This window comes from Colias croceus, chromosome 11 (assembly GCF_905220415.1).
Source record: "Colias croceus chromosome 11, ilColCroc2.1".
Taxonomy (NCBI): domain Eukaryota; kingdom Metazoa; phylum Arthropoda; class Insecta; order Lepidoptera; family Pieridae; genus Colias; species Colias croceus.
This window is the reverse complement of record NC_059547.1, coordinates 2,492,322-2,520,255: the sequence shown is the minus strand read 5'-3', so window position 1 is coordinate 2,520,255 and position 27,934 is coordinate 2,492,322. Positions and strand designations below refer to the sequence as shown.

At 31.5% G+C, this 27,934-nt stretch overlaps 1 protein-coding gene across 1 annotated transcript in view; it reads left to right on the top strand.

Moving 5' to 3' along the window:
* The first annotated feature begins 13,434 nt into the window (after positions 1–13,434).
* The window catches only part of LOC123695529, an 89,123-nt gene continuing 74,623 nt past the window's right edge, over positions 13,435–27,934 (top strand). The window contains exon 1 of the mRNA XM_045641404.1: positions 13,435–13,592. Coding sequence (XP_045497360.1) covers positions 13,559–13,592 — 34 coding nt within the window. The 5' untranslated portion in view covers positions 13,435–13,558. The remainder of the gene's footprint in view (positions 13,593–27,934) is intronic.

Genomic DNA, 27,934 nt, shown 5'->3' with positions numbered 1-27,934 from the left:
GCTATTTGATAATTTAACAGCTTCATTTCTACGTATAAAGCTTAAGAAGCAAACTTCTGCTCTATGAATAACATTTTACTGCAAAAACTTCATATTATTCATTAATTGTAAATCTTGTGTAATTTTTTTTATTTATTTAAACCTGATTCTATGTAATTAGTACTCTATTCGGAAATATATTAAGTGGATAAGCTCGCAGTAGCGGTTACAATATCCAATTAATTAATAGGCGATAGTATGGCTACTTACCAATAAATCCTATTACAGGTTGATTGCAGTTATCAGTTCCGAACTTGGAGATAATAATATTATTAGTTATTATCAAAAATGATAGAGTTTAATAAAAATAAATATAGTACCTACATAATTAATAGAACATCTCTGTATAAATATTATTAGTAAAACTGCTCATTGATTTCAAGAACAACTTATTCAAAAGGTTTAGTTCAGATATATTTCGGTGAGTATTAAAAAAAAAGAAAGACTAAGGAAAATGTTATAGAAGTTTCACTTCAAAAATTTAAATCATAACGACCTGTTTGAATTCGCCGTTCATCGATAATAATTAATGGACTCCTTATATTGTTTCTAAGAACTATTTCATATATGTAGGCAAAAAAGAACACATTCCATCATCTAATGAATCTTTCATTGCTGATATCCTTAAGCTTAGCATCAATAATTCATGATAATAATTAACACAAATAGGTATAACAAAAACTACAACTAATCATTTGTTTCGTAATCTCCACGTGACCGTTTACATAACACACGCATTCATATCTACGTCACGTCCCCTTGTTAACACATAACGTATTAGCTTGGAATTCGTTGTTTTTCCTCCCCAGAGTTAAGTCCGGTATAATTCTTGTAGATAATTAACTCGTTGATATATGCCTCGCCTGCCCGGACACTTAGTTCTACCACTTTTATTTGTTGTTCTCTTGATGAAGATCCGTGGGTTGGGAATGTTAAAAATAAGTGTCTGTGTGGTTGTCATGGCAACGGATGTTGGATCGAGGTCGAGACATTACACAATTAATATTGGTTTTGAAGGATCTTGTTTCTATTAAAATAAGTTTTTTTTTTGGAAATTGTTAGTTTAACATGATCATCATCATTAAAAAGTAGTACCTACAAATATAAATTTTTATTTAAAAAAACTGATTTAAAACGCGATTCTTTACGGCAAAAATGTGTAATACTAAAAGTATGTAATTATAACATGAAAACAATAAGGTCTATTCTTTCACAACATAAATCTTTTTGTTAGTAAGTCCTCGATAATTAATAAGATTATTTAGGAAGGAAAATGAGTATTCCACGCTGCGCTCAAGTTGTAAAGTTGAACAAAGGTGAGCGAATTTTTCGAATTCATTATAAGTATCATTCCTTCTTATCAGGATCTTTACGCACTGTTGTTTTTAATATAATATAAGAAATATCTAAAAAATTTACTTATAAATTTTATAACATACATTTTTATCGCTAGTTTATAGATAAATATTGCTTCATCTCTATGTCTTTTGGATTTACAAATTTTTGGAGTCACGAAAAAATAATCTGCCAAAGAAGTTTCGCTTCTGACACGGCACACACGATCTTTTATTAATATTGTTTTTAAATTCAATTAGATTCTAATCCCGTCAAACATTATAATAATAAATACATGGCTAATTAGTTACAATCCATTTCAAATTTGACTGATCAAAACTCATTTATAATGGTAATAATTCATCATAAAATTATCTGTTAATAAATCATTTGCATCTGATCTATCCACACAGTTAGGATTATACTAATACCATTGATGATTTGAAATTATTTTAGCCAATGTATCTATATTTATTGAATGTTCTATAGCTTTAACAGCATGATAAATTATAGCTGGAGGGTAGGATTTGTCTTTACTGTAGAGCTGTTGATAAATTGAATGGATAAGAAACCTTTTAGTGTTTGTTTTTTAGTGATTTGTCTTTCTATATTATGAAAGTGATATTTCCAAAAATGTCTCGAATTATTATTAAAATACAGGATGAGCTATGTGGTAAGTTTGTAACCTAAGAGACTTGGTAATGTGAAAATTTGGAGAACTTGTAATGTCCCATTCATTCAATTTTTTTTATCTTACTTTGTATATAATTTTTTTTTTTTGTATGATATAATAAACTAATCTAATGCTGCGTTCGGTTTACGGTAGAGATGTAGATACCACAACAGGAAAAAATTTAGCGTTTTCCATATACCCTCTACAAGACATTTGAAGGCTTAAAAACAGTGTCGACTATCGATAAAAGTATCACTTTTACACCAGTGCGCAGAGACCCTATTAAATTTAGTTCCATCCGATATCTCATTTTTCCTTATTCAATTTGCTGACACAGCATCTTAGGAGATGAGTCAGAGGCACCTGCAATGCAATTCGGTTTTAGACAATGAATGTGAACGTATAGTTACAGAACATTTTAAATTATTATCGTTTTAAAATCTTTTATTTGGAGGATTGAAGTATTGAAATTATTTTAAGACGATGTGAATTATGTCAATGTTTCTTTTGGAAAATGGTTTACAAGGGAATCTTATACAAGCAGCTTTTGATACGACATGTCACATAGTAAATTTTTATTTATTTATAACTTTGGGTCTTTATTTATTTAAAAAAATAGAAAATATTGTCACAAAAATTATGGCCTCTGCCCATTAATGCAATTAGGACCTTTACTTACCAATAGGTAAGGCATTTTAATTTTATTTAACCTCTTAGAAGTAAGCATTAACAACAAGTGATAACTGCGTTAAAAACAACCGACTTCAAACTTGCACTTGCAAAAATGCCCATAAAATAAAAACAATGGGCCGATCCGAATAAAATTTTTATGGGACCAATTCGACACCATCCCGCATCGAACAAAAAAAGAATCACGTAAATTGGTTCAGAAACTTCGGAGTAATCGGTGTACATACATAAAAAAAAGAAAAACATACCGGCCGAATTGATAACCTCCTCCTTTTTTTGAAGTCGGTTAAAAATATTGTAATATTAGTTTTATAAAAAATAATCCCTCAAACTGCCAGCTCGATATAGTTTTATTTAAATTCAAAATGGCCGCCATTTCACAAACTACACAACTGGGATCATCGAGACAGTTCCATAAATTGACCTTTACGAGTAATACATCCAATCGAATGGGGCACATTATACATTATTATACACAATTAAATTCTACACATGACTGTTTAGATAAGATTTAGGACTGATCTTTTGAACACTAAATTTGTGTTGCTTCTCTATGAATAGAAGGTATATTGTTAGGTTTAATTTTTTTTAAAGTTATTGAAAAAGTTTAAATTCAATGTATTATATAAAGCTGTCTTTATTTATACTAATATTAATAAATCAATTTTATCCTTTAAAAAAGTAAACATATTACCTACATATTATAATTATACTGAAAAAGCCTGCTTGCCTCCCGAACTATGTTACTAATAGAAACAAAATTAATAATAAAATCTTTCAAAATAGCTTTTAATAACCAAAAACTCACGAGAACATATTATTCCCTTTTATAAAATAAATTTTTTATATAAAAATTATACACGAATTAGGGCTGATTTTTCAATCCTTGATTAAAACTTATTCGTCGAATAATGTATAAAAGTACCATTTTAAAAACGTATTCTAATTGTACGTATTTGACAGTTTACGCGACATTTTAATATCATCGTGTAATACTTTATTGGACGGATAAGTTTTAACCAAGCATTGAAAAATCGGCCCTAAATGTAGCTAAACTGGTATCATTATAAAACATCACAAGATAATATTTTCTAGACAAATAAGAACTTAATAAAATACAAGCGGTCAAGTGTGACCTAAGATATTATTTTGAAGCGATCCGTAGGTATGTTAACTTTATTATTTATACTACTTTTATTTATTGAAAGAATTGCAAAAATACAGGTACCGTATGATAAAGATTATGCGATATTCTTTTTTAATATAAAAACAATTAAAGAGTTTCTAGCTCAATACACGATAGCTTTTGCACGGAATAGGATAAATTATTTTGAATGCAACCATAATTGAATATATTATATTGTTTGTTGTAGGATAACTAATTCTTTGAAAATTCAATATTCGTTGTAATTTTTTTTCTTTATTTTAAGGGTTTACAAATTGTAGTTACAGAACCCTAAAACATTTAAGACTACGCTCGAGTGGTTCTTGATGTAATTCATGAAAATGAAAATTAGGATCGTCTTTATTTTATTACATAAAACAATATAGTATCCTATTTATTGCTGAGATAGCGATTTACCTATTATAACAAATCGATAATTGTGATTTTAATTCCAGAACATGTTTATTTAAATACTATAGCATACGAATAGTATAAAACTTGCTGCTAAAGCTAATATATATATTTGTCAATTAAAAAGTATAATGTGCTACTACAAAACTACAAAAGGATTATTCAGATGGTAGTTATACTTTTTAACCTTTTGCTATTCTATTCCTTTTCTTTTTCCTATATATTTAGAATAGAATGAAGTTTAAAAGTTATAGTTTTTCGAAGTATGCAAGTCGCCGTCCCAGCTGTATTACTGCTTTGTTCATTTACTGTTAAGAACAGCAAAAGAAAATGCATAAACATTGGCACATTATAGCGAAAGGCAAAAGGCAAATTACATGAAATTGGGGTAAAGAGCTAGTTTCATCATATCGCAAATGGGCCATAAACGACGGCGCCAATACATTATATATATTATAACATATGCCAAATATTGGACATATGTTTCGTATTTATGTTGGGACGCTAGATTTTTATTCTTTTCGCTATTTCTCACGTAATAAGGGAACGTTATGTCAAGGGTATTGGGCCAAATGAGCCCATTTGTATGGAAATATAACGAATTTGGTTTGTTTGAAAATATATCGGATTCTTGTAGTTTGAGCGTTGCTGAGATTGAGTTTCGACTGTATTGTAATAACTGTTTTGTTTTCGACGTTCTCGTTTGAAGATTGTGATATTGTGAATGTTATTTCGTGGCTAAAAGTTGATATGAAATGTGATCTTAGTATAACATGAATATTGTATATTGTATAATGTATGTATAGGATACATTTATGAGGGTCAATGTTATTCAGAAATGGATCAAAAAGAAATATACATGTAAAAGCAAAGACATTTAAGCAACTTTCACATGGAGTGATATTAAATATCTTTGATGACAATTTATATAATTATTACATTATATATTTACATTGGTTTCAATTTTAATAACTTATAAAAAAATTGGTTGTCTGTAAAGTCGGTTTACTGACGATAGTGGAACGTGACAACGTCCGATTGTGCTTCTTTGTCGCTCGTTCCGCGCTCTCGCTCGCACTTCAAGCCTTACATGGAACGCCTCAGATGAGTCAGAGCGAGGTAACGCCGCATGAGTCATGTTTTTTCGTGCGTGCAGCCGGCTTTATCGAATTATAAGACGTTGTCACGTCAAAAAATTATGTTCATTTTGTGTGTTGAAATATTTTTGAAATAATAGGTATCACTGTTTCTGGTAATCTTACAATCATTATAATAGTAACTACTCTCCCAAAATTATTAAGCGAAACAAGTTAAACTACACACAAAATGAGCTTGATTTAAAGGCACGTTATCCATATTCGTTCGGAAGGGCATTAGAAACATCGCAATATATTTCCCGCCAATTTGCGGAGCGATATCGATCGGAATAATTAGCAATTACCACTCAATCGACCATCGGGTGCCACGTAAGCCGCTTACCAAGTATTTCATGTTTTACCAATACTTGATTGAAGTAGTGTATTTTAGGGTTTTAGAGAAAATGTATGGGGTGGTTGAAAATTGAAATGTTCGTGGAAATTGTTTCAATAACTTAACGTCTAAGTAGTAAGGATTTGCAAATATGAATTGGTTAAGTTTTTGGAATGAAGAATGCTTTGCATTGGAATTGAGCTAGTGGTATAAATTGTAGTTTTTACGACGGTGATCTTTATCGCCTATAAAAATTATCATTTAGAAATTACTGATTTTATAATACTTTAGACTTTAGTTTCTTTGATTAGCTTTCAATCCACTCATACTATAATAATAGTACAAAGAGGAAAGGTTTGTAATTATGCATGTATGTATGTATGGTTTTCACGCATAAACTACTGGACCAATTTTAAAAAGTCTTTCACCATTAGAAAGCTGCATCTTCACTTAGCAACGTAGGCTAGGTTTTATCCTGGAAATCCCACGGGAACGGGAACTATGCGGGCGACGCCGCAGTAGGAAAGCTAGTAACAAATAAAATAGTTGTACAAAAAATAAATCAGCTACCAAAAATAAACAGCAAAAATTATGTCTCGTACGCAGATTCGTCGATCTTCAAAATTACCAAACAACGTAATCAAGACATACATTTCACACAAGCTGCACGTGCCATTGAATATTGAATCAATTGCACTAAAAATTATGGAACAGATACTAAAGTTGACAACATCACAATATGCGTTATTGGCTTCCGATCGATAAAACCCAGCTATAAAATCCAGTATGCGAAATTTCATTCCTCCAATAGGACCATAAATAACAAACAGCATCGAATATCTTAACTTCGGAAGTTCGTATGACAAACAGGGTGGAAAGTACAAGATTTCAGAGTTCGCAATACTTGAATCGAGTTTCGAATACTTGGAGTCTGCATAGTTCGGCGATCTGCTTCGAATTTGCTAATGAATGTCGAGTTTTAATGGTGTGTGACGGTTTATACTTATGTTCCTGGAAATTTCTTAAGTGAATCACGGATAATATAGACTGCATGCAGCGATATGGTGGCAAAATTTTGCCAGCCATTGTTTGACTTTTTAACGGTTTTATAAGATGTAAAAGTAGCTGTTGGGATCGTCTCTAAACTTTTTTTTTTCTTGGTTTGTAAAACATTATTGATTTAAGCGGAGGCAAATAATACTCAAAAGGATTAAATTCCATTCAGCAGTTCTGTAACTTATAGGAATTTCTTTATGACGTGTTAAAGAAAGTTATTACTTATAATAGACCGGACTCTCAGTGGAGTTTCGTTTGCAAAAATAGCGAACCTAAATCTGACTTCTGATATATATTGTATAGATCCCGGACATCCTATAGACAGATGTTGCCAACCAGTTTTGTGGTCCCCCTGCCCGCACCCCGGTAATTAAATATGGCATACAAAGAAAAAAATAAAAATTGCAAACGAACATCTCCTTGGAGCCTGCTCTATAAGATATTATTATAGTAAAAAAATCTTATCAGCATTGCACCACAGTTTTTATATATAACGAGTAGAAAAATAACAAAAAGCAAACGCTATAATCATATTTATACAAGTATAACCTTATGAGGTGGGTTTGAATAGAATGGAGGGAAAACTCATTCAAAGCCTCAGCCCTGATCCCAAACAAAAGGGTGGAAAAATATGAAAAGCATCTAATATCGTCTTCTATTTATTTTTACGCTAAAAAACTGATTTAAAACGCGGTTTATTCATGGATTAGGATAAGCCTTAAAAATAAGGATTGACGAAAAATTACTATTGCTTTTAATTTTAAGATCTTTATCCTCCGTTTAACACACAACACGTTTTGTATACGAATTGTATACAATGACGGATTACATACATTTCCGTTATCATATACATAGTTAATATATTTATTCTTTACTTTTCTTATATAAATGTTCGTATTTTGCAACACAACGATAATATTTCAGTACCAAAAATAAAGTTCTAGTAATTCACGAGTGTAAACAAAATAAAGTTGGACAGTAAATACAATAGCACTCTGAATATTAGGTTTAGTGCTAGCAAGTTGTGAGAGAATATTGAATAATATTCACATATCAAGAACTTTGTAACTGTATCCGTCTATTTCGTGACTAGTGCATTTTATCGATACAAAGTCCTATTCTAATATGAGTATATAATATTATATGGTAATGTATTAAATAAGCATTTAAAATTAAGTACTGTATTATAAATTAATTTTGAACTTTAAATTAAGAACCGATTTAAAAAAAATACACAGAGAGTACGTACAACGTTAGAAAAATAATTATTATTTTTTGGGTGTAAAATTGTACCAAACATTCGAGTTAAAACCATCCAATTAGTAATTTTATTACATCCTACGAATATACAGCAACGGAATTAGATCGTTTTTGAACTCTACTAATTACAATTTGAAACTAAAAATAACCTCTGCGTTAATTACATTGGTAAAAATTGAATTTGTTACTGTATATAAGTCTATAGATATAGATAAAATAGATAATATTTTGTAAATGATCACGAGTAGGTCAAAATATACGTAATTATTTCGCAAAAATTTCATCATAAATTAAATTTTGATAATATATTATAAATTATAATCCCCCGAAAACAAACATGTGAAAAATAAGAGCCAAGTTCATTTCTAAGAATAAATTTATTCTTTGAAATGAACTTGTATGAAGTTGATTTCGCTGAAAAAAGTATTGAGATACAAATGAGGTTTTACAGAAAATCCTGCAAATTATTGAAAATAACTAAATTATAAATAAGCAATTATACAACGCTATTTATTGTTTTATCATTATTAACTACAATATTGCTTGTTAATTAAAAATAATATGACATTTTAAATAGATATATCGTTGATTTAGAATAATTTACATTTACTAATTAAATATTATTACAATATGTGTCACATTTTGTATAACGAAAAACCTGAACATATAATTATACATAATACAGTGAGCATCTCACATTCTAAAACTGGATAAACTAAATATCCAAATAGCGTGAACGAAAAATATTCCAGCACATTGTAATAAATACTGTGCTCTAGTGGATGCATTATATAATACTAGGAAATAGAAAACCTAGGGTTAAGATTGACGGCCCAAAAATTATACGATCCATGCGCCAGCCACATCTGCATATAAATAGAATGCAACGTAAACCAATTTAGGTTTTATCTCGATCGTCCTAGATCACTAAATTCAGTTTTAGATTAGTTTAAAATATATTGCGCTGAAATGTGTACTTTATGAAAACATGTGGTGTGCCGCGCGGTTTCACCCGCGGGCAAAATCAAGTACCTATTTCTCTAGCTCACGTGTTAGTCTGATGTATAACCTATATTACTGTAAAGTTTCATCTAAATCTGTTAAGTAGCTTTTTCGTGAAAGATTAACAAACATACTTTATGAAAACATGTGGTATGCCGCACGGTTTCACCCGCGGGCAAAATCAAGTATTTCTCTAGCTCACGTGTTAGTCTGATGTATAACCTATATTACTGTAAAGTTTCATCTAAATCTGTTAAGTGGCTTTTTCGTGAAAGATTAACAAACAAACATACCTCCTGACAAAGTTTCGCATTTATAATAGTAAGTAGAATAGAGCACGATATACGTGGCTTTAAATGATTTTTGATGCTTGTAAGTTGTATAAGTCTGTTTTGTACGTAGGAGGAATTGATAGATACTTATCGCCAACGATCAAATACTATGAAAGGATCTCCTTCTTATCATCATTATCCATACTAATATTATAAATGCGAAAGTAACTCTGTCTGTCTGTCTGTTACACAATCACGCCTTAACTACTGAACTAATTTGCATGAAATTTGGTATGGAGATATTTTGATACCCGAGAAAGGACATAGGCTACCTTTTATTTCGAAATATGTACCATGGGCGAAGCCGGGGTGGACCACTAGTTATCATATAAATAAAACCGTATGTGGCATTATTTGCTATATTTTCAATATTTTTGGATAATAATAGGCTGGCGTAGGTTCATCTTTACATTCAAATACAACTTATTATATTGAACTTATATATTTTGTAAACTTATGTTTAACTTAATTTAATATGGAACTTTAATGTTTAACTTAATATGGAAATCACCAACGTAATATTCAAATTAAATAGACCGAAAAAAAGCGTGTGTGCCGAGCACACGTGTCAGAAGTGAAACTTCTTTGGTAAGATTTAAAGATACCAACATCGTCGCTTACTTACTCCATGACGTGACGATATTGCCATGACGCGACCTTGAAATTCTAATTTTAACGCACCTAAAGAATTTTCACTAAAAAATAAAAGAGTGGTGCGTGAATTCCTCTTGAGGTATAAGGGCGGATGCATTTTTCACTTTTCATTGATCGAACCAGAACCACCTCGGTATTATAACCTATGCTAATGTGTTAGCCACCAAGGAAGAGTGAGATTAATTTCCTAAAGTGAATTCAGAATATTTGTAAGCTCATTATTTTGTATTATACATTTAATAAGCACGTGCTATTGTAATTGTTGAGCTGATTTTGTATCATAACGAGCGAATGCAAATATCATAGAGACTGCAAACATTGTTATGAATTAATATTCCCGTTTCAATAAACGATTCTAGATATTTGTTTGCAACAAATCATTTTAATTCCTATTATGTTGCCGCTGTGAAATAATATTAATAAGATTCAATATTTAATATTACTTTGCAAATTTAATAAAATGCTATTTGGATAATGGATTAATCTTATTCGAGTGTTTTATTTTTTGAAGCGAATAAAAGGTAAGTTTTTAATAGGTCAAAGGAAATTACTGTAGAAAGAGATATTTGAATGTTGTAAATAGCAGCCTTTTCCACTGTCTAAGTGTCTAGTTTCTGTTTCTATACCATCATATCGCCAATCAAGTTTTTCAAATACCTAAATGTCAAATGCAACACATTTATTAATATAATTAATTAATTAATATTTTGTAGAATTAATTAATATTATCAAAATAATTTGTAGCCAACTGTCACGTATATTATGACTTATTTGCTACGAGATCTATAAACTACGTCGCCTACGACGTAGCGCCGCTACGAAGTCAGTGCGGTGCGTATACATTGCTGCATATTAAACACATTACGCTCTACTAATCTTACAAACGAGACAATGTAATATGCATTAGATTTAGATTGGTGTATGTCATTCACAAGGCCGTAATTGGATATTGCAAGATAGAATATTTATTTGATTAAAACTGCACAATGAATAAATTTTAAATACGTAGATATGATTTTATTCGTAATTTGCTCAATTCTTCTTCCAGCTCAACTATCTTTTCGTCCGTCCTCAATGTGCGTGCATTGTATGTTACCAGGGCCAGGGGTCGTGTGGAGTGGTAGCCGGATCTCATCCGGTGATTCTTAGCACCCCTTGCCCCGCCGTTACCATGGCCGCTACCGTAGCCTGGAATAGCGGGGCTGCCGGGTACTAGGGGCCTGGTTGGTGGTGTGCTATCCATGAGGGGATAATGCCAGTATTCGCCACGCTTGGCAGGCGGGTTGGCGAGCGCAGTTGGTGGTAGGTAATGAATCGCGGAACGCTGCTGCCCGTTCCGGTATGATGTATCCCTTAGTCGCCTTTTACGACACCCACGGGAGGAGATGGGGAGGTGCTATTCTTAAACCGGCACCCCACGGCCCATTATAGTACCTATATGTATGAAAAAAAAAAATTATATTTATATTATATTATATTTATATTTTTATATTATAGTACCTATATGTATGAAAATAGTACCTACTTAATATTTTTCTTTTTCTTTTGTGTACAAGAATATCCTGTTATAACTTATAATTGAAAGTGATTCCTGAAAATTTTCTTTTCCTTGTTGAAAATTGATATTTTCAGAAAACGATTTTGTTTATGTAAGATTATATTCTAAGTGTTAATTATAAATAAAATTAATTTTACTTTGATCATAGACTTAATTAACAAAGTCCTATAATCTACAAAAAAAAAATTAAAATAAATTGCCATGTAGGTAAGTGTATTATTCTATACTAGCTGTGCCGCGCGGTTTCACCCGCGTGGCTCCGCTCCTGTTGGTCTTAGCGTGATGATATATAGCCTATAGTTTTCCTTGATAAATGGGCTATCTAACACCGAAATAATTTTTCAAATCAGACCAGTAGTTCCCGAGATTAGCGCGTTCAAACAAACAAACTCTTCAGCTTTATAATATTAATTAGTATAGATTTAATTTTAATACATATTATACGTATACATTGTTCGCCCCCACACCTTGCGGCTTAGGAGAAAAAATCCTTCAGCCAAATAGAAATAAAAACAAAGAGTAATAAAGATAATCGCCGACACGTTCCTGCATAATCTGTCACTCATCGTACGAAACTAAACAAGTCAATGGTACTTTAGAGCGACCCCAAATAAATACGGCCCTTAAGCTGACATCGCATATAAGGGTATGACCTCGGGTAAATAATGCCTGAAAATATGACTATTACATATGACCCTGCAGGAAGTTTTTATTCAGATTGTGTGTGTTCAAAACATTTTATAGTATACGAGTGTCATTATTCAAGAGTGGGAAATGTAAATTGTATGGTTTTTGTGGGTTCCGTACTTAAAAATAATGAGACGCTATAATATTATACTCTATAATAATGAAAAAATTTTAAGGTAGTGCACTATGTGCGCGTGCATCAGTAGGTACATTAACCAGTTACAATAAATTATCTCCTATGCACTTGTCTGTTCCAAGGGAGATTGGTCGGCGCGTCTGAAATTTTTTAATAGAACTACATACGAATAAGGTTGATGCTCTATCTATCTGTGCATTTAAATAGGAGATAATAATAGAGAGATAATAAAACTTGAAAAATGTATGTGTATGGAATAAAAGTAAATCATAAAGAAAATAAATAACCACTTTAAATATAACATAATAAGATCTCATAAGCTTTAATAATTTGAAAAGGGCCAAAACCCAATGAAAGAAAACAAATTATTTTAAGAATAGAAATGATTGCTTATAACGACTTACTGTTAGTTATGTAATAGTAGCTTCACCTTCGACACAGTAACTAAAATAAGAATAAAACCATAAAAAGAAACAAAAATAAGTTTTGTGAGCGACCACTTGACGGCACCTATTGTGGACCATAGTGTTGAGTGGTGACCGACCCTTTCACATTGAAGGTATTAATAAAGATACATGACATTGGATGAAGATTTCATATATTTTAAGGCCATTTTAATAAAATATTATATGAAAAAGATGAATCAAATGTTTGCCAAAAATTCATTAAGAATTTATTTTGAATGGGTTATAACACCCTTTGAGAACTTAGAATACATAAAGTAGCAGAAATAAATGAATAGTTATTGTAAAACTAATTTAAAATGAACATCCTATCAACAAACCCTAGCTAGAAAACCGTTTAGCAACGCAAATCATTACAGACAATATAAAATTTAATGTTTTTCTACCAAGAACTCGGCGGCGCTCCAAGTTCAAACGCTCCGAAAGTTTCAAATTTCACAGGGTGTTCTCTTTCGCGCAGCCCTAATCTAACTGGGTGTTATCATACCAGTTTCGCTTGAGCGCCAGTAGGGAGCGCACGTGTGCCAACCCACCAGGATTCTCTCGTGAAATGTGATGTTCGAAATGTTTCTGTGTTACGTAAATAATGTGATTTGATTATGAATGTGTGAGTGACGCTTGTAACAATGGTCGTGCTATTTTTTATATCTGTATTTGTTGGTAAGTTTGTTGTTGTTAAAATATAAGTACTCTAGATATTGGTTCTCTACAATTGTTGCGTTTGACATTCAATATTCGTGTCTTACTTTTAGTGATACTTTATGTTTGTTTTGGCATTTAAGTTAGGATTTTATTTGGGATTCTTTAGGTGAAATTAAATTGTTTTGTAACAAATTAAGGAAATAATATCGTCAAGCTGCGCGGGCCTCTAGGCGTTTTGTGTGAAAATGTAAGTCTAAATTAGTTATTTAATCAGAACGCCTTGAATAATAAAACGTAACCGTAAACAGTGATTGCTCTGTATGTTGATTTGAAGTAATTAGGTAGTTGTATTGTTATAACCTACATTTGATCAAGCACTCGCCTTATTTAAAATTCCACTAATTACTGAAAACATTATCTCTATTAACAATAATATGTTTAACCCGAATTGGATACTGGGTTTACATTAATTATGAAGGAACATAGTCATGATTTTTTTTTAACATAAAAAAATCATCATGTATATATAACGTACATAAGATATTATTATAATATCCTTCTAATTAATTAGAAGTAGATACACGTTTCATGAAGTAATATATTATAGTAGATACGAAAGTGTAATTATAATAAGATTTATAGTTCTTTAGCGGTGCGTCATACCTGGATCAAATATAATTCTGAAAGTTTTTATTTTCGCTCCACATACTATTTTAACTAAAGTCAGACTCAGTACAAAACTACGTAGGTTTTAGGTCACCAGTTAGTTACTCACCAGCGTAGTTATTTGTATGAAAAATAACCAGGTTTATATAAGCGTGTGTGGGTTTATTTTATTATGTATGTGTTAAAGTTTTGAGTTTCATATCCACTGTTTAAATAACAAGTTCATACAATATTGTATGAAGTGCTTAATTATTACGAAATTAAGGTATTTTCAATTTTGTGCATGCATTATATCATACTAGCCGTGCTCTATAATAGTTACCTCGCAGACAAAACAAAGTTTACGTAGTTACAGATAATAGAGTTTCACATTTAATGAATAGATTAATTTCACAATTATAATACTTTTATAAACGTAATTATATTATGTCATCATGATACAGTTACGAACGTGTATCGCATTTGGCAACTATGTTTATCTTAATTAAGACTGTAATTGACTTTGAATTATATCGTGTATTGCCATGGAACCCCTCACTCTATGTGTTTCGAGACGCTCATGACGTTATATCTCATTATAGATCTTATTATAATATCAGTGTATATTTCTAAAGGTTCATTTAGCTGTAACTAAATACTTTAGCTTACGCTACTATAACTTAACTTTTTTAGTGTAGGATGTGTTTTGGGAGTTATTACTATAATTACAACATTGGTATTAACTTTTTAAAAAGATTATTTGATAATTGTTTTTATTTTATTTTCACACTAGTTTAACCACGCGGCGCGTCTCTTTGTTTACTCGGATAAAAGTTCAATTTGTGTCTATCGATTCTTATACTATACGTCGTGGAAGAAGTCACGTAGATCGGTTTCTCCGTTGCATCTTCACGCTGCAATAAGCTAACAAACATGAAACAGTAGATACGTTTTCACGTATATTATTAGGTATGTTTGGTTTAAAATGTTCAATTGTTTTTATTTGGATTTTCCGCGGAGATATTACCTATATACATTATATTTAATAGAGATAATGACGATTTAATTTGTACATAGTATGAAACACAGTCGCTTCCCGCTTACTGTCCCTATGTAATATGTATGCGTATTGCTTAGATCCTAAAAAGAAGTTTCTGTAACGGATTTTAATGCCGCATTTATTTTTATATAGAGGTAGAGTGATTCAAGAGGATGGTTTATTGCATCCATATACGAGCAAATCCATACTAATATTATAAATGCGAAAGTAACTCTGTCTGTCTGTCTATTACTCAATCACGCCTAAACTACTGAACCAATTTTCATGAAATTTGGTATGGAGATATTTTGATACTCGAGAAAGGACATATTTACTACTACTACTTTTTATCCCGGGAAAATGACACGATCCCGGAAATCCCACGGGAACGGGAACTATGCGGGTTTATCTTTGACTGCGCGGGCGAAGCCGCGGGCGCAAACCTAGTAATTAATATATTTGAATTTGAATTTGACAGGTCGAATTTCAGTCCATAATAATATAATTACCGGTAAACTATATGAATTGAATAAATATGTTTTGGTGTACTTGTACTTTGGTTATATTATTGTAGGTATCTCTACGTGCCTTCACATCTGTGCAGTCAAACAACCGAAAGTGTCTGTCCGATTAAACAACCAAAACATAGCTGCAATCACACTTAGATTATTAACATAGGATTCATAGAAATACATTTGCATTTCTCATTAACTTATTTCAATCCCACTTCTGTTTCGGCCGTAGTTTAATTCACAGATAATTGTTGAATAACAGCGAATTAATAACATCGCAAACAAAAACAATCAAAGCGGAATTCTGCTACAGATAAATTTAATTACATTTCAAATAACAAATATTTTTGTCCATTAATATTGTATCTGTACAGTTGGACTTTTGAGTGACATTAATTTGACGTTCAACAAATGTTTTGGCGCGTATTATGAGTGATCTGGTTGTATCCTGTTACAGATAAATAATTGAAATCAGCGGTGAAATTTATAGGTTATGTTGCACTTATGTTGTATTTGCTTTTGTTTGGTATGTTGAAAGCTAATGAGATTAGGGTTGCAATGTTAATAATGTTATGACATTGTTTCAATTGTTGATGCATTGGATAGATATTTAACTTGATTATTTGGCAGCATTATACAACATATAAAATTACATCTATGAAAATAAGAGGATATAATTAAATAGCTTAATTAATATTACTTGAAAGTTTTGCTAGTTATAAGGCTACATTATTATATTGATCACGCAATAACAGCTTAGTATAATATTTTCCTCATTTTACACCTCTCCATAAATTGAATACTTGCTACAAACAAGGTATTAGATTATTTAAAATTCTCAAAAAATGCTCAAATTCAGGAAATTGGCGGTGTTGTAAGCAGTGTTTCGTATAGCAGGTAAATTTGTTGATCCGGCGCGGTCTATCTCAATCCTAATTGGCTGAAATTTCTGAGAAAATATATTACTATTATCCACAATAATACATGGTACATTTAATAATTTTTATATCAGATTAGCCCGAACCCGGGGGCGGGCGGATAGACTCTAACGATTGCATGATTCGATTTTGTTTCTCTAAGGTCAGTTCAACCTCGAAAGAAATGCCTGCTAAGCGTCTAGCCTTTCAAATAACTATTATAATAATATATTAGATATTTATATTTAATATGAAAGCTTTATGATTAAAATATATAGACTGTATTTTATTAATACATATTACAAAATATTTATGACTAAAATTCTTGTTTAGATATTCATCTAATAAAACAATATCTATTAATCTCAATCTTGATATAAATTATAATTTAATGCTTGTTTCATATTTCCACGAAACTAACTGGTAATATAAATGTAGATTTATTTTCATGTAATTAGACTGACTTGTAAATTAATATTCTGAATGCGAATTTAATAATGTAACACGCCGGGTATTTATGATTTAATTGATTGAAATTATTTCAATATTTATGAGCAGAGATGGTTCAATGTAAATAACTATAATGGTTGGTGTAATACACCACTTATTATTGACGTGATAACGTCTTTAAAATCGTTTTAGTCGGGTGACATGTTCAGAAACTTGTGTCACACCAAAACCTCACGAGCGCGATCGCAGGTATAACGAGAGAGAGACGGACCGATCTCCCGTCTCATCTCGAGCGTCTCATCTCATCATAAGACGTTATCACGTAAACATCTCGATCGTAAACCTACTTTACAAACAACCAATTATTTTAAGTCCAGTTTTTTACTTAAAATTGAATGAACGAATTTTAATATTTTTTGTAAATCGTTCCTATATGTATTTGTTAGAAATTATTTATTAATATTATGACTAACTAGCTGCTCCCCGCGGTTTCACCGTGGCTCCACTCCTGTTGGTTGTAGCGTGATCGTATGTAGCCTATAGTCTTTCTAGATAGATGGGCTATCTAACACCGAAAGAATCTTTCAAATCGGTCCAGTAGTTCCTGAGATTAGCGCGTTCAAACAAACAAACTCTTCAGCTTTATAATATTAGTATAAATTTCATAGTAATTACTATCACTTTTAAATTTCTGATTAATATATGCTTATGTTATTATTATTTACGAACTATGCTAGGAGGCAAATTAGTAAAGCTAGAAACTGTCATAACTGTCCCAAGTTAAAGCATGTGCAAGGCAATATCTTCCTAGATCATGAGTTCTACAGTTTAACTAATGTAGAGTAATAATTTCATTATCGACGACGCGGTTGGCGCAGTGGTAAACTAACTGCCTACTGAGCCGACGGTCCCGGGTTCGATCCCCGGTCAGGGCAAATATTTGTGTGATGAACTCAATTATTTGTTCTTGGGTCTGGGTGTTATTATCTATATATGTATTTATTAAATATTATATTTATCGTCGCCTAGTACCCACAACACAAGCCTTAATTGAGCTTACTGTGGGACTAGGTCGATTTGTGTAATAATGTCCTATAATATTTATTTATTATTTATTTATTATAGTGTTGCTATGGCGCTTCATATTATATACCTCAAAGAAAAGTTATATATAAATTGGTTCCAGTATTTTTATGAAATGACTTACCTACGTGTAATTTAATATGGGAATGAAAGTATTCTCAACAATTGTTTTTAAAGATACGTGGACAAACATAATATTTACACCAACTCCATACAATTTTGTGTACTTACTTATTCGGACTACTTCTTTGCTATGTAAACATACACCAGTTTCAATATAAATTAACTTGTACAAAAATATGACATATTATTTGTCTTCGAACATCTTACAACTATAATGGCCTTTAATTACTGTATGGTAACAAAAACATTGATGACCGCAATGACCGCCTCCTTGGTACAGTGGTTGACGCGTGAGCATAGAACTGAGGAGTCCTGGGTTCGATTCCCGGTGGAGACGAAGAAAAAAAAAATGTCTCGGTCTGGTAGGACACAGAAGGCTGATCACCTACTTGTCCCTAAAGAAAATCGATCAGTGAAACAGATGTATGCATAATGCATCTGCCCCTTACCCCACTACGGGGACACGGGACTTCACTACACTACACTAACAAAAACATTAACAAAAATAGCACATCAAATTATAGTCCTTTTCACCTAAGATGATTCCTGTGACATATCGATTGTTGACACGTGTAGAGATTGCCTTTACTCCTGCCTTTATCCACAGAAATCGTATCAATTGTTTCCGATAATGGATAATATTTTATATGGAAATGAAATCGATATGATTATAAGACCAAAATTAGTAATTTCGGCATTTCGTTAACAATTAACTAAAAAATCTTAGCAAACAACAGCGACAAAAAGTGAACAATAACAATTAGTAACATATCCATCCATACAGACACAAAACCTTATTCCGGTGAATCAAGATTTTCCGCTTTATCATTGTATTAACTTTACAACCTCGTCCCTAAGATTAAGCAATTTCTCTATCGAAAAGGAAATTGTCCTTTCCAATTTTTCTCTTATTTTATTATTCAAAGCTATAAAATTGACCCGGCTTACTAGTTGTTTGTAGATAGGCACGTTTTGGTTAAGCCTATAAACTTAGATTAAAGTATGACCTAGATTAACCTGAAGCGAAATTAATTCGATTTTAACAACTTCACCCGCCCTCCTCGATTTACTAAAAAATGATGGGGCCAGAATAGACGTTCTGAAATGAATATTGCTTTTCCGCGCTTTGTTTTCGTGACATAAAACTGTAGTAATTATTTTTAGGGTAATGGTAATACTTCGATTTAATTTTGATTAAATTCATTATTATATACATTAAACCGTTAAAATTTGTACAGATAGTTTCTGTTACCACTGCACAATGAACAGAAACTATCTGAACCAATTTTAATTAAATATTTTAAGTATTTAAGTAACAATAATATAGGTCTACAATAAATTCCTTGAATATTTAATATTATGATACGTATAAAATTGATAAATTATTGACGTTAATTAAAAATTTATCGGAATTTCGTATATTACAGTACCGAAAACTCTTCTTAATCAGCATGAAACTCATGATTAAATTACGCTTAAAATATTAATTTCTCGTTAAAATCATATTATACAGGGTTACTTGTAAAACACCGGCAACCTCGCAGGACAAGATAGCTATCATCATAAGCAACAACATTTGTTCTACGATTTTTGATAATTTGTTAGATTTTATTGTCATAGAAAAATAAATATTCATTTAATTTTCCGTTTGAATATTATAAACTCTACGCCTCCCAAAAATTACGTAAACAAGAAGCGATCGAGAGAGGGAAGGGAACGTCGCGTCGTCCATCCGATAATGAATAGAACATACACAAATGAACATAGACAAATATTAGGAGAGTACAATAAAAGTTTAAAAAATCATTTAAAAATAATTAATTGCGTTATGCCAAAAGTCGTAGAACAAATGTTGTTACTTATGATGTTAGCTATCTTGTCCTGCGAGGTTGCTGGTGTTTTACAAGTAACCCTGTATAAAAACTGTTCTTTCGTCCTTTTTACAAAACTTGTCCTGAAAATGACGAATAAAACCAAAATATCATCAAATTTGGCGCACGTGTTTCGGAATTTATTTTTCGCCATAGTCATACATTTAAGTGATTCATTAAATAGTGTTTGCATGATTGAAATCTTCCATATTGAGCTATACAAATACAATAACTACAAGCAAAATATTTTCAATTCAGACCAATACTCCTTGTATTATAAAAAATCTCCGGACCATAAGAAAGTTCATTCATTTTCCTCATAAAAGATACGCTATGAACTATCTATACGTCGTATAAAATAACACTTATCCATCATAAATAATAGCTTACAAAACGGCTAAAGTGTGTATGTTTTCTATTGTATTATAAATCAAATAAACCCCTGAAAGCCGTGACTCCATAGCGTGTAGCGCGCTATAATAAAACAGTTGAATGCCGAGCAACAACGCAACACTCAAGGTGACTGCCCTAAATTATTGTTAAAGGATCATACGAAATATAGGAAGTAATGTATTTCCAGTAATGTTTGCGTTTTATTGGTGCGTTTTTGTGGAGCTTATCACGCTTGCAGTGAAGCGCGATTCGTTTTCAGTGAAAATTTTGTAAACAGAGAAATAAATATTTTAACAAAACTGATTGATATGTTTCAGTAATTATTACAGACTATTGATAATTCTGTTCAGAAGAATATTTAGATCCATTTTATATCTCATTTTTCAAGCTAATAATACCTTGGCTTATAATTTTTCTTTTGAAAATCATTTGCATTCAATGGTCGATACATAATTGAAAGTTAAGTAGCCTGAGGTGAGGTTTGTTTATTAAAGAATGACCGGTAACAAGTCTTCTAGCTAAGAGCCTAATTATTGTCAGTAAGAACTTTATAATTTGTTAATCTTGGCTATTGCAAGACTGTTGTTTAACTATGCAAAATATTTGCCACAAAACCAGACGATGCACTTAATAGAGAAGCGAAACAATATGCAACTAGTTATACGTCATTATACTCTAGAATTTAATCCTTACTAATATTATATTATATGCGAAAGTGTGTGTTTTTTGTTTCATCATTGTCTTTATTTCACATCGCAGCAGTAACATTCTATGGTAGATTTTTGTGTCTAGAGACAGTTCGGAAGCCAGCGATCTTTTTCCCATAGGAATTTCTTTGCACGGGAAAGCTGCGAAATAAAATCTTGTAAATATAACATATAAAGCAGTCTTTGAAATGGCCAATATTGTAAACCTCATGAATTCTTACAACTACGTATTCTTTGATCAAAACAATTGGGTGTGAATTGGGTATATGCAGCCTATCAATATCGTGTCGTCCCGTCTGACAGCGCCGTGATGAAGTAATATTTTGTCACGTTTGACACGTTCAAACGACCTCTTTATTATGTGAATATTATATCTAGTAATCAAACGGTTTATTGGAAAATTTGAGAATTTGGTTCTGTGTGGTTCTGATGTTACCCTCTGTATACATTATAAAGAAGCCAAAAGGAATGTTATGTTTCAGAGTGTAACTTAGTGTTATTTTTATTTTTTTTAAAATTCAATAGATATTGAAAAACATTTTAATGCTTGTTATTATGCTATTTTAAATTACGTCTATCTCTGATCTACTCTATATTTGAGATATCAATAGAAACGTAACTTTAATTGGCTCAAGAAGCACTGGTACATTTTTATAGGAAATAATTTGTGTAAACCTTCGGTGAGATTGCAATTCTGTCGAAATATTATTTATTTTTCTATATAAGTAACATAGCCCTGATATCAAGCAATATTTTACTCTTGGCTATAATTTTTTCAAGTTATCAATATGGTAATCCCCTTCCAAATATTAAAAGACATTTCCTTCGTTTAATGGAGTGTCAACCGAGCAATTGGCGCGTTTATCAGGCTTCAAAGTCTGACGAATATAATATGACATGTCTGATATATTCATTCTATATCTATTCAGTCTATATAGTATAAAAAATTGTTCGTCGTTTATTACGAACTTATATTACCACTTTTATATTATGAACATAGACATCGACGATCTTATCATTATTGAGGATATGAGCATGTTTCCTACGTTTTTAATCCATTTTATTAGAAGTTTAAAGGTTGTAGAAGACTAGCCGTTTGTCCCGGCTTCGAGTGGATTGGTATAAGATAATAATGTCTAGCCTGGGTTATTCAGGACTAATTTGTAACATTCTAATGGTGAAAGAAAAGTTTAGATTCAGTAGTTTTGGAGCTTCTGAACTGAACTGAAAATAAAACTGCCTTCTTTCTTATATTCATCTATAATTAATAATAGTTGATTACTTTGTTGTAAATGTTATGCTTAATATTATAGTGATCAAAGAATTATTTATTTAGACAGATAAAAACTTGAAGTAAAACACGCTATTTACAGAACAACTTATTTAAAATTACTTATAATACTTATAAGGGTTAAGAACGAACAATATGAATAATGACCGGAAAGTTTAAAATACCGTAGTCAATTTGCATGTTTCACCGACCAATCTAACAGTTCATCATCATCATCATCATCAGCCCATATACGTTCCCACTGCTGGGACACGGGCCTCCTATGAGGGTACAGGCCATAATCCACCGCGCTGGCCAAGTGCGTGTTGGCGGATGACACATGTCGTCGAACTTTTTAATTCTTCGACATGTCGGTTTCCTCACGATGTTTTCCTTCACCGTTCGAGCAGTGGTGATGTTACAACATGCGCAGATAAATTGAAAAATCAATTTAATTTCTGCGCGCTCGCCTGGTCTCGAACCCCGGAGTTATCGATTCGAAGTCCGAGGTCTCACCACTGAGCCACCACTGCTCAATCTATTCAATCAATCTAACAGTTATTGATTTATTATTTATGGGAAGTTATTATGTATGTAGAATTTAGATTGTATATTTAGAATATTTATTTTAATTTATTTATTAAGCGAGAAGGCCGTCCTTTCCTAAAATCAATCTCTTCCAGGCAACACTGTTGGCACGGAATGTGGAAAAATGGTCCATCATTATAATAAACAGATATTACTATACCTACAGGGTGTCCCACTATGGGTATACTAAGCGCGAAGGGACTTGTACTTTTGCATACACTGATCACGTAAAAAATACTTAAACAACAAATAATACTTAATTTTTTGCTTAATTTTTCCTTAAAATCCATGTTTTCGTCTCTAGCTTCGCGCAGCCAGCATATTATAACGCAAAGCTAATGTGAGCATTTTATCTATGAAAACATAATCTTAAACGATAGCTCACGTGCTGGTGGCAAAATTGGGCGGGTTGCTTGTTAGGCGTGTGTAGAGTTTAAAGAATTCATCTATTTGTCAAAAAAATTCGTATGGAATTTTATAAGTATTTTTTACGTACTCAGCGTATGCAAAACTATAAACTCCTTGGGGCTTAGTATACCGTTGCTGGGACACCCTGTACAATATAGGAAAAAAACCCCTAAAACTTATTTTTAACGGAAATTGGTAGATTTAGAACGATAGCAATGAAAGAAAAAATGTCGGAAATAGATAGATGCTCCATTAGATTATTTATACCACATAATTGCAAGATATAGTATGTTACCAATCCTATGTTTTTAATCCAGTTAAAATATTTCTTAAGATTCACTTACATTCACATTTAATTTATATTATTAACTGTACTGGTCTACAAAATTCATCGAATCAAGTTCTCAACCGTGGCACTAACACAAACTTGTAACTAAGAGTCAAGCACTAGTTACTATTAATATTCAACGAGACGTCATTTGTTTTTAGAGTGACATAAAGGTCGATGAAGTTTGAGCCTAATGCGCTGGTAACCCCAGAGCACAGATAATACTATAGCTCAGAGGGTTAGAACTTGGAGGGAAATCGTTTTTGTCTCTTTCAAGGACTGTTGTCTAAGTGGTCGCTATTATAGCTTCTTGTTCGGTGTAATTATGACTGCGGCACGATTTGTAGGAGATAATAATAAAGTTTTTTGTAGTCAGAATGTGCAAATCTAGCGTGCATATGTATTAATGTTGAAAAAATATATAAAATAGGTAAATTAAGAGAAACTATTCCCAATACTTGAAGAGATTCCACTTAAATATTATTTTAAAATAATTTAAATGTGTTCATAAATAGTTTGAAATTAAACTGATTCATTATGAATGTAAGTTATCCTGTGAAATAGCAAATATGTAGGTACTCATAAATGTATGGTAGGCATAAACTTTTAACATCGTCGTTTTTTCATTTAATAAAATATAAACATAATATAATTTCACAGAACGAAATGCACAATCTTTCCTAACCTCACTTTAATCCTACTACACAAAGTGTCTTCTCTCCAGCAGAAGCCTTATAAAAGAAATGGCTCATTAAAAATAAAAAACGAAGCGTCTCGTTAGACCACCTATCGAGTCTACAATATGGTTGGCTGGCTCCGCCAATATTCTGATACTTGATAGTCGATATTTTAAAATTTCCCCTCATATTATAATGATATTTTAGTAGAATTGCATTGTAGAATTATGGACAAGGTCGTGTGTTTGGAATCACTGAAATTGGGTCGATATTTGAGTGAAAGATGTCGATGTGTGGGTGTAGACTGTATTATAATTCTGTTTAAGTAAACTTTTTAAATCTTATCTCATATTATTGAAATTAGAATTATGTTTTACAGATAACGGTATTTTTGTAGCTAGCAGGTGCAAAACTATCTATGGCTATTGCTTTATAAATCAAAATATACATTTGGTATGTTTGGATGCACGCAACATATTAGACGACGAACAAAGATTCATTAAAAAAATAATAAGAACGGAGTTTTTTTAAACGTGTGTTTAAGAATGTCAATTTCATGAATTTCATAGACAGGTGCAAAGTTTGTAGGATTTAATAAACGTAAGCAAAATTTAAGTAATTGAATAATTAGATATTATTTATTATGTTGGGAATATGGGTAAATAACCTTAATAATTTTGATCTTATTTGAAGAAGTTTATGTAGAAAATCTCTTCGTCGCATATTAATTCAAGATACCAACTAAATTTCACCTCATTGTATCAATACAAATGCATTAAAATGTCCATTTATTTATTTGGAAAGAAATAAAGAAACTATTTATTCCAACACACACAACACACATATAAAATATCATTGTAAATTATAAATAATAGGTAATAGAAAACATAAATATATGTGTGGATGCGTGCGCTAAAAAAGGAAGCCACTCTGCCTCAGGAATCAGGATACCTGAGGCATAATACCTCAGCACTGATTTTCAGTGAATTTAATATTTATAGCCGCATTTATGAATACAACGTGCAAGGTATATAAATAAATAAATAATCAGATATATCGGAAAGCCCGCACACTGTTTATTTTGTTGCCAGCTATAACTTTGGAATATGTTTTAATTTTTTAGTGGCAAGCGGTGCTGCCAGATTTTGGCTATATGCAAGTTATATGTATGCAATAGATGACTTTTATTTGGCAGCGTATAGTAATTTGTATGAAGTATCTGTGTAATATTAAACTGCTGTGAATAGTGATTGTTCGTTAATGAGTATAGCGTAGTTAGTCTATGGGTTTCATTTATTGGTGTTAGGAAGAGATTTTTTTTTTTTGTTGTTGTTAGATTGTACATCTTATACTAAAATCATTCAGTCATAATACTTATTATAGTAACTCATGATCAACATATTTTTTTACGGTCGAGTTAGGCGATGCCACTTTTGCAATTTATTTATTGTACTATAAGATCAAATATTTTTAAGTATCCGCCTACCAAACCAACTTATCTCTAAAATTATGGTTAACAGTAAAACCTTTAAATATTTTGCTCATATAAATTTTAAATCATTCATTTTTATATTGTGTTCTAACTGATTAACTAACGCAGAAAATCCAATAAAGTTCTATTGACTATTGAAATATAAATCGTGTTTTTAATTTTCAGTAAATAAAAACAAGAGCTTTATTCAAAGTTTTCACTATACTGGGCGAATATTGCGCTGCGAGCATTTTTATTGAATTATAGCTGTTTCGCATTTGATAGCGAATACAATATTATTTTTATTGACACTGATTAATTTTTATTTTTTATCATAACAATTCGATCGTATCTGTGTGTCGTTTGCACGGCCTTTTATGTGCAAAAAATAATTTATAATAAGATTTACGTTGTTTTAAAATCTGCATCTAAAAGACATGTTTTAGATTATAATTATTTATTTATTTATTAAAAAGGTTCATCACCAGTTGTTACATATGTATCATTCTCGTTAAATAGTAACAATAGGATTTACACATTATTATGCACAACTATTACAGATGAAGACTACATTCACAAAAATTAATAATAAATTAGGCGATATCTACATACAATACAAATTAAACAAAAATGAAATGTGTGTGCTCTTAACATTAAAAAATTCTGATTAACTACAGCAGGCAATGTTAAAAAAAAGTTATTACATTTAACCTATAAATTACGGACATACTGACAATAATTATAATATGTCAATTTGAAAAAGAATTAATTAGTCATAGTGTTAAGCATTGCTTTCCGAATATCAAAGAATCGTTCTTTTTTAACAATTTCCATATGTTAACGTTAACATTCTTATGGCTAATCTTATATAAAATACAGCTATGGTAAATGTAATTAAATTGTGACCATGTGACCATCAAATAAAAGAATACCTAATCGATGATTAAGATGATTTTAATATTGCTATATTCATCTCATTTAAATGAAAGAACACCTTTTTATGACCTAGTTAACGCTACACGACTAACTTTAGTCCTCACCAGGCTTTTTATAGTTGACCCTATTCTCATCTTCCCCCAACAAAACGACTGACATTTACCGTTTGTGTCTTAACACGAAATGCGTCCATTAAAAATACTCAACCAGAAAAGCTTAGTGCGATATAGTTTTTTCAAAAGACTACTTTTCATATTACCTCCGCGTCGTATAAAACATGAACTGGACTTCTCAATGGAGGCTATACGTCAACTACAGTAATATGTTTTCATTTGCTATGCAACTCCGTTCACATTTTATTGTGACGATGTACTCACATATAAAATATTTAAATTCAACAGATACTTGGAAGGTAGTTTAGTGATTCAACATAAGCGGAATATATGAATGTGTTTTCTCAGTAATTTGTATCTTTCGGTCTAGACGAATAAAAATTGAGATTTGAGCTCGTTTGAGTGCGTAGTTTTTAAGCTGAGCATCGCAATGCAGATAAATTTAAAAATAGATTGTAGTACGTACTCGAATGAAGACTGTATAATTCCACTATTTTATTCTGCAGTTTGTGAATTTTAGTATACAATTAAAGGTATATTTTTATGAACTTTAATGCATTCATGTTAAAAACTCGTTATTTTCTGGTTCACAAAATTGAAGGGCATAATCGGATGATTCTAATTGAAAACAAAATGTCTTCCATCTAACAAACGCAAACTCTCGTTTACATAAAATGGAAACGTCCAAAATAATTAAATCGTTAAAAGTGTCGTGTCGAGAGGGTGTGAACGGGTCGCAATCTGTATGTTTGCCTGCTTTGAACGACACCAGCGTATTTGCTTTTTATTCCGATTCTACAGACAACCTTACACCAGATTGCAAATAGGG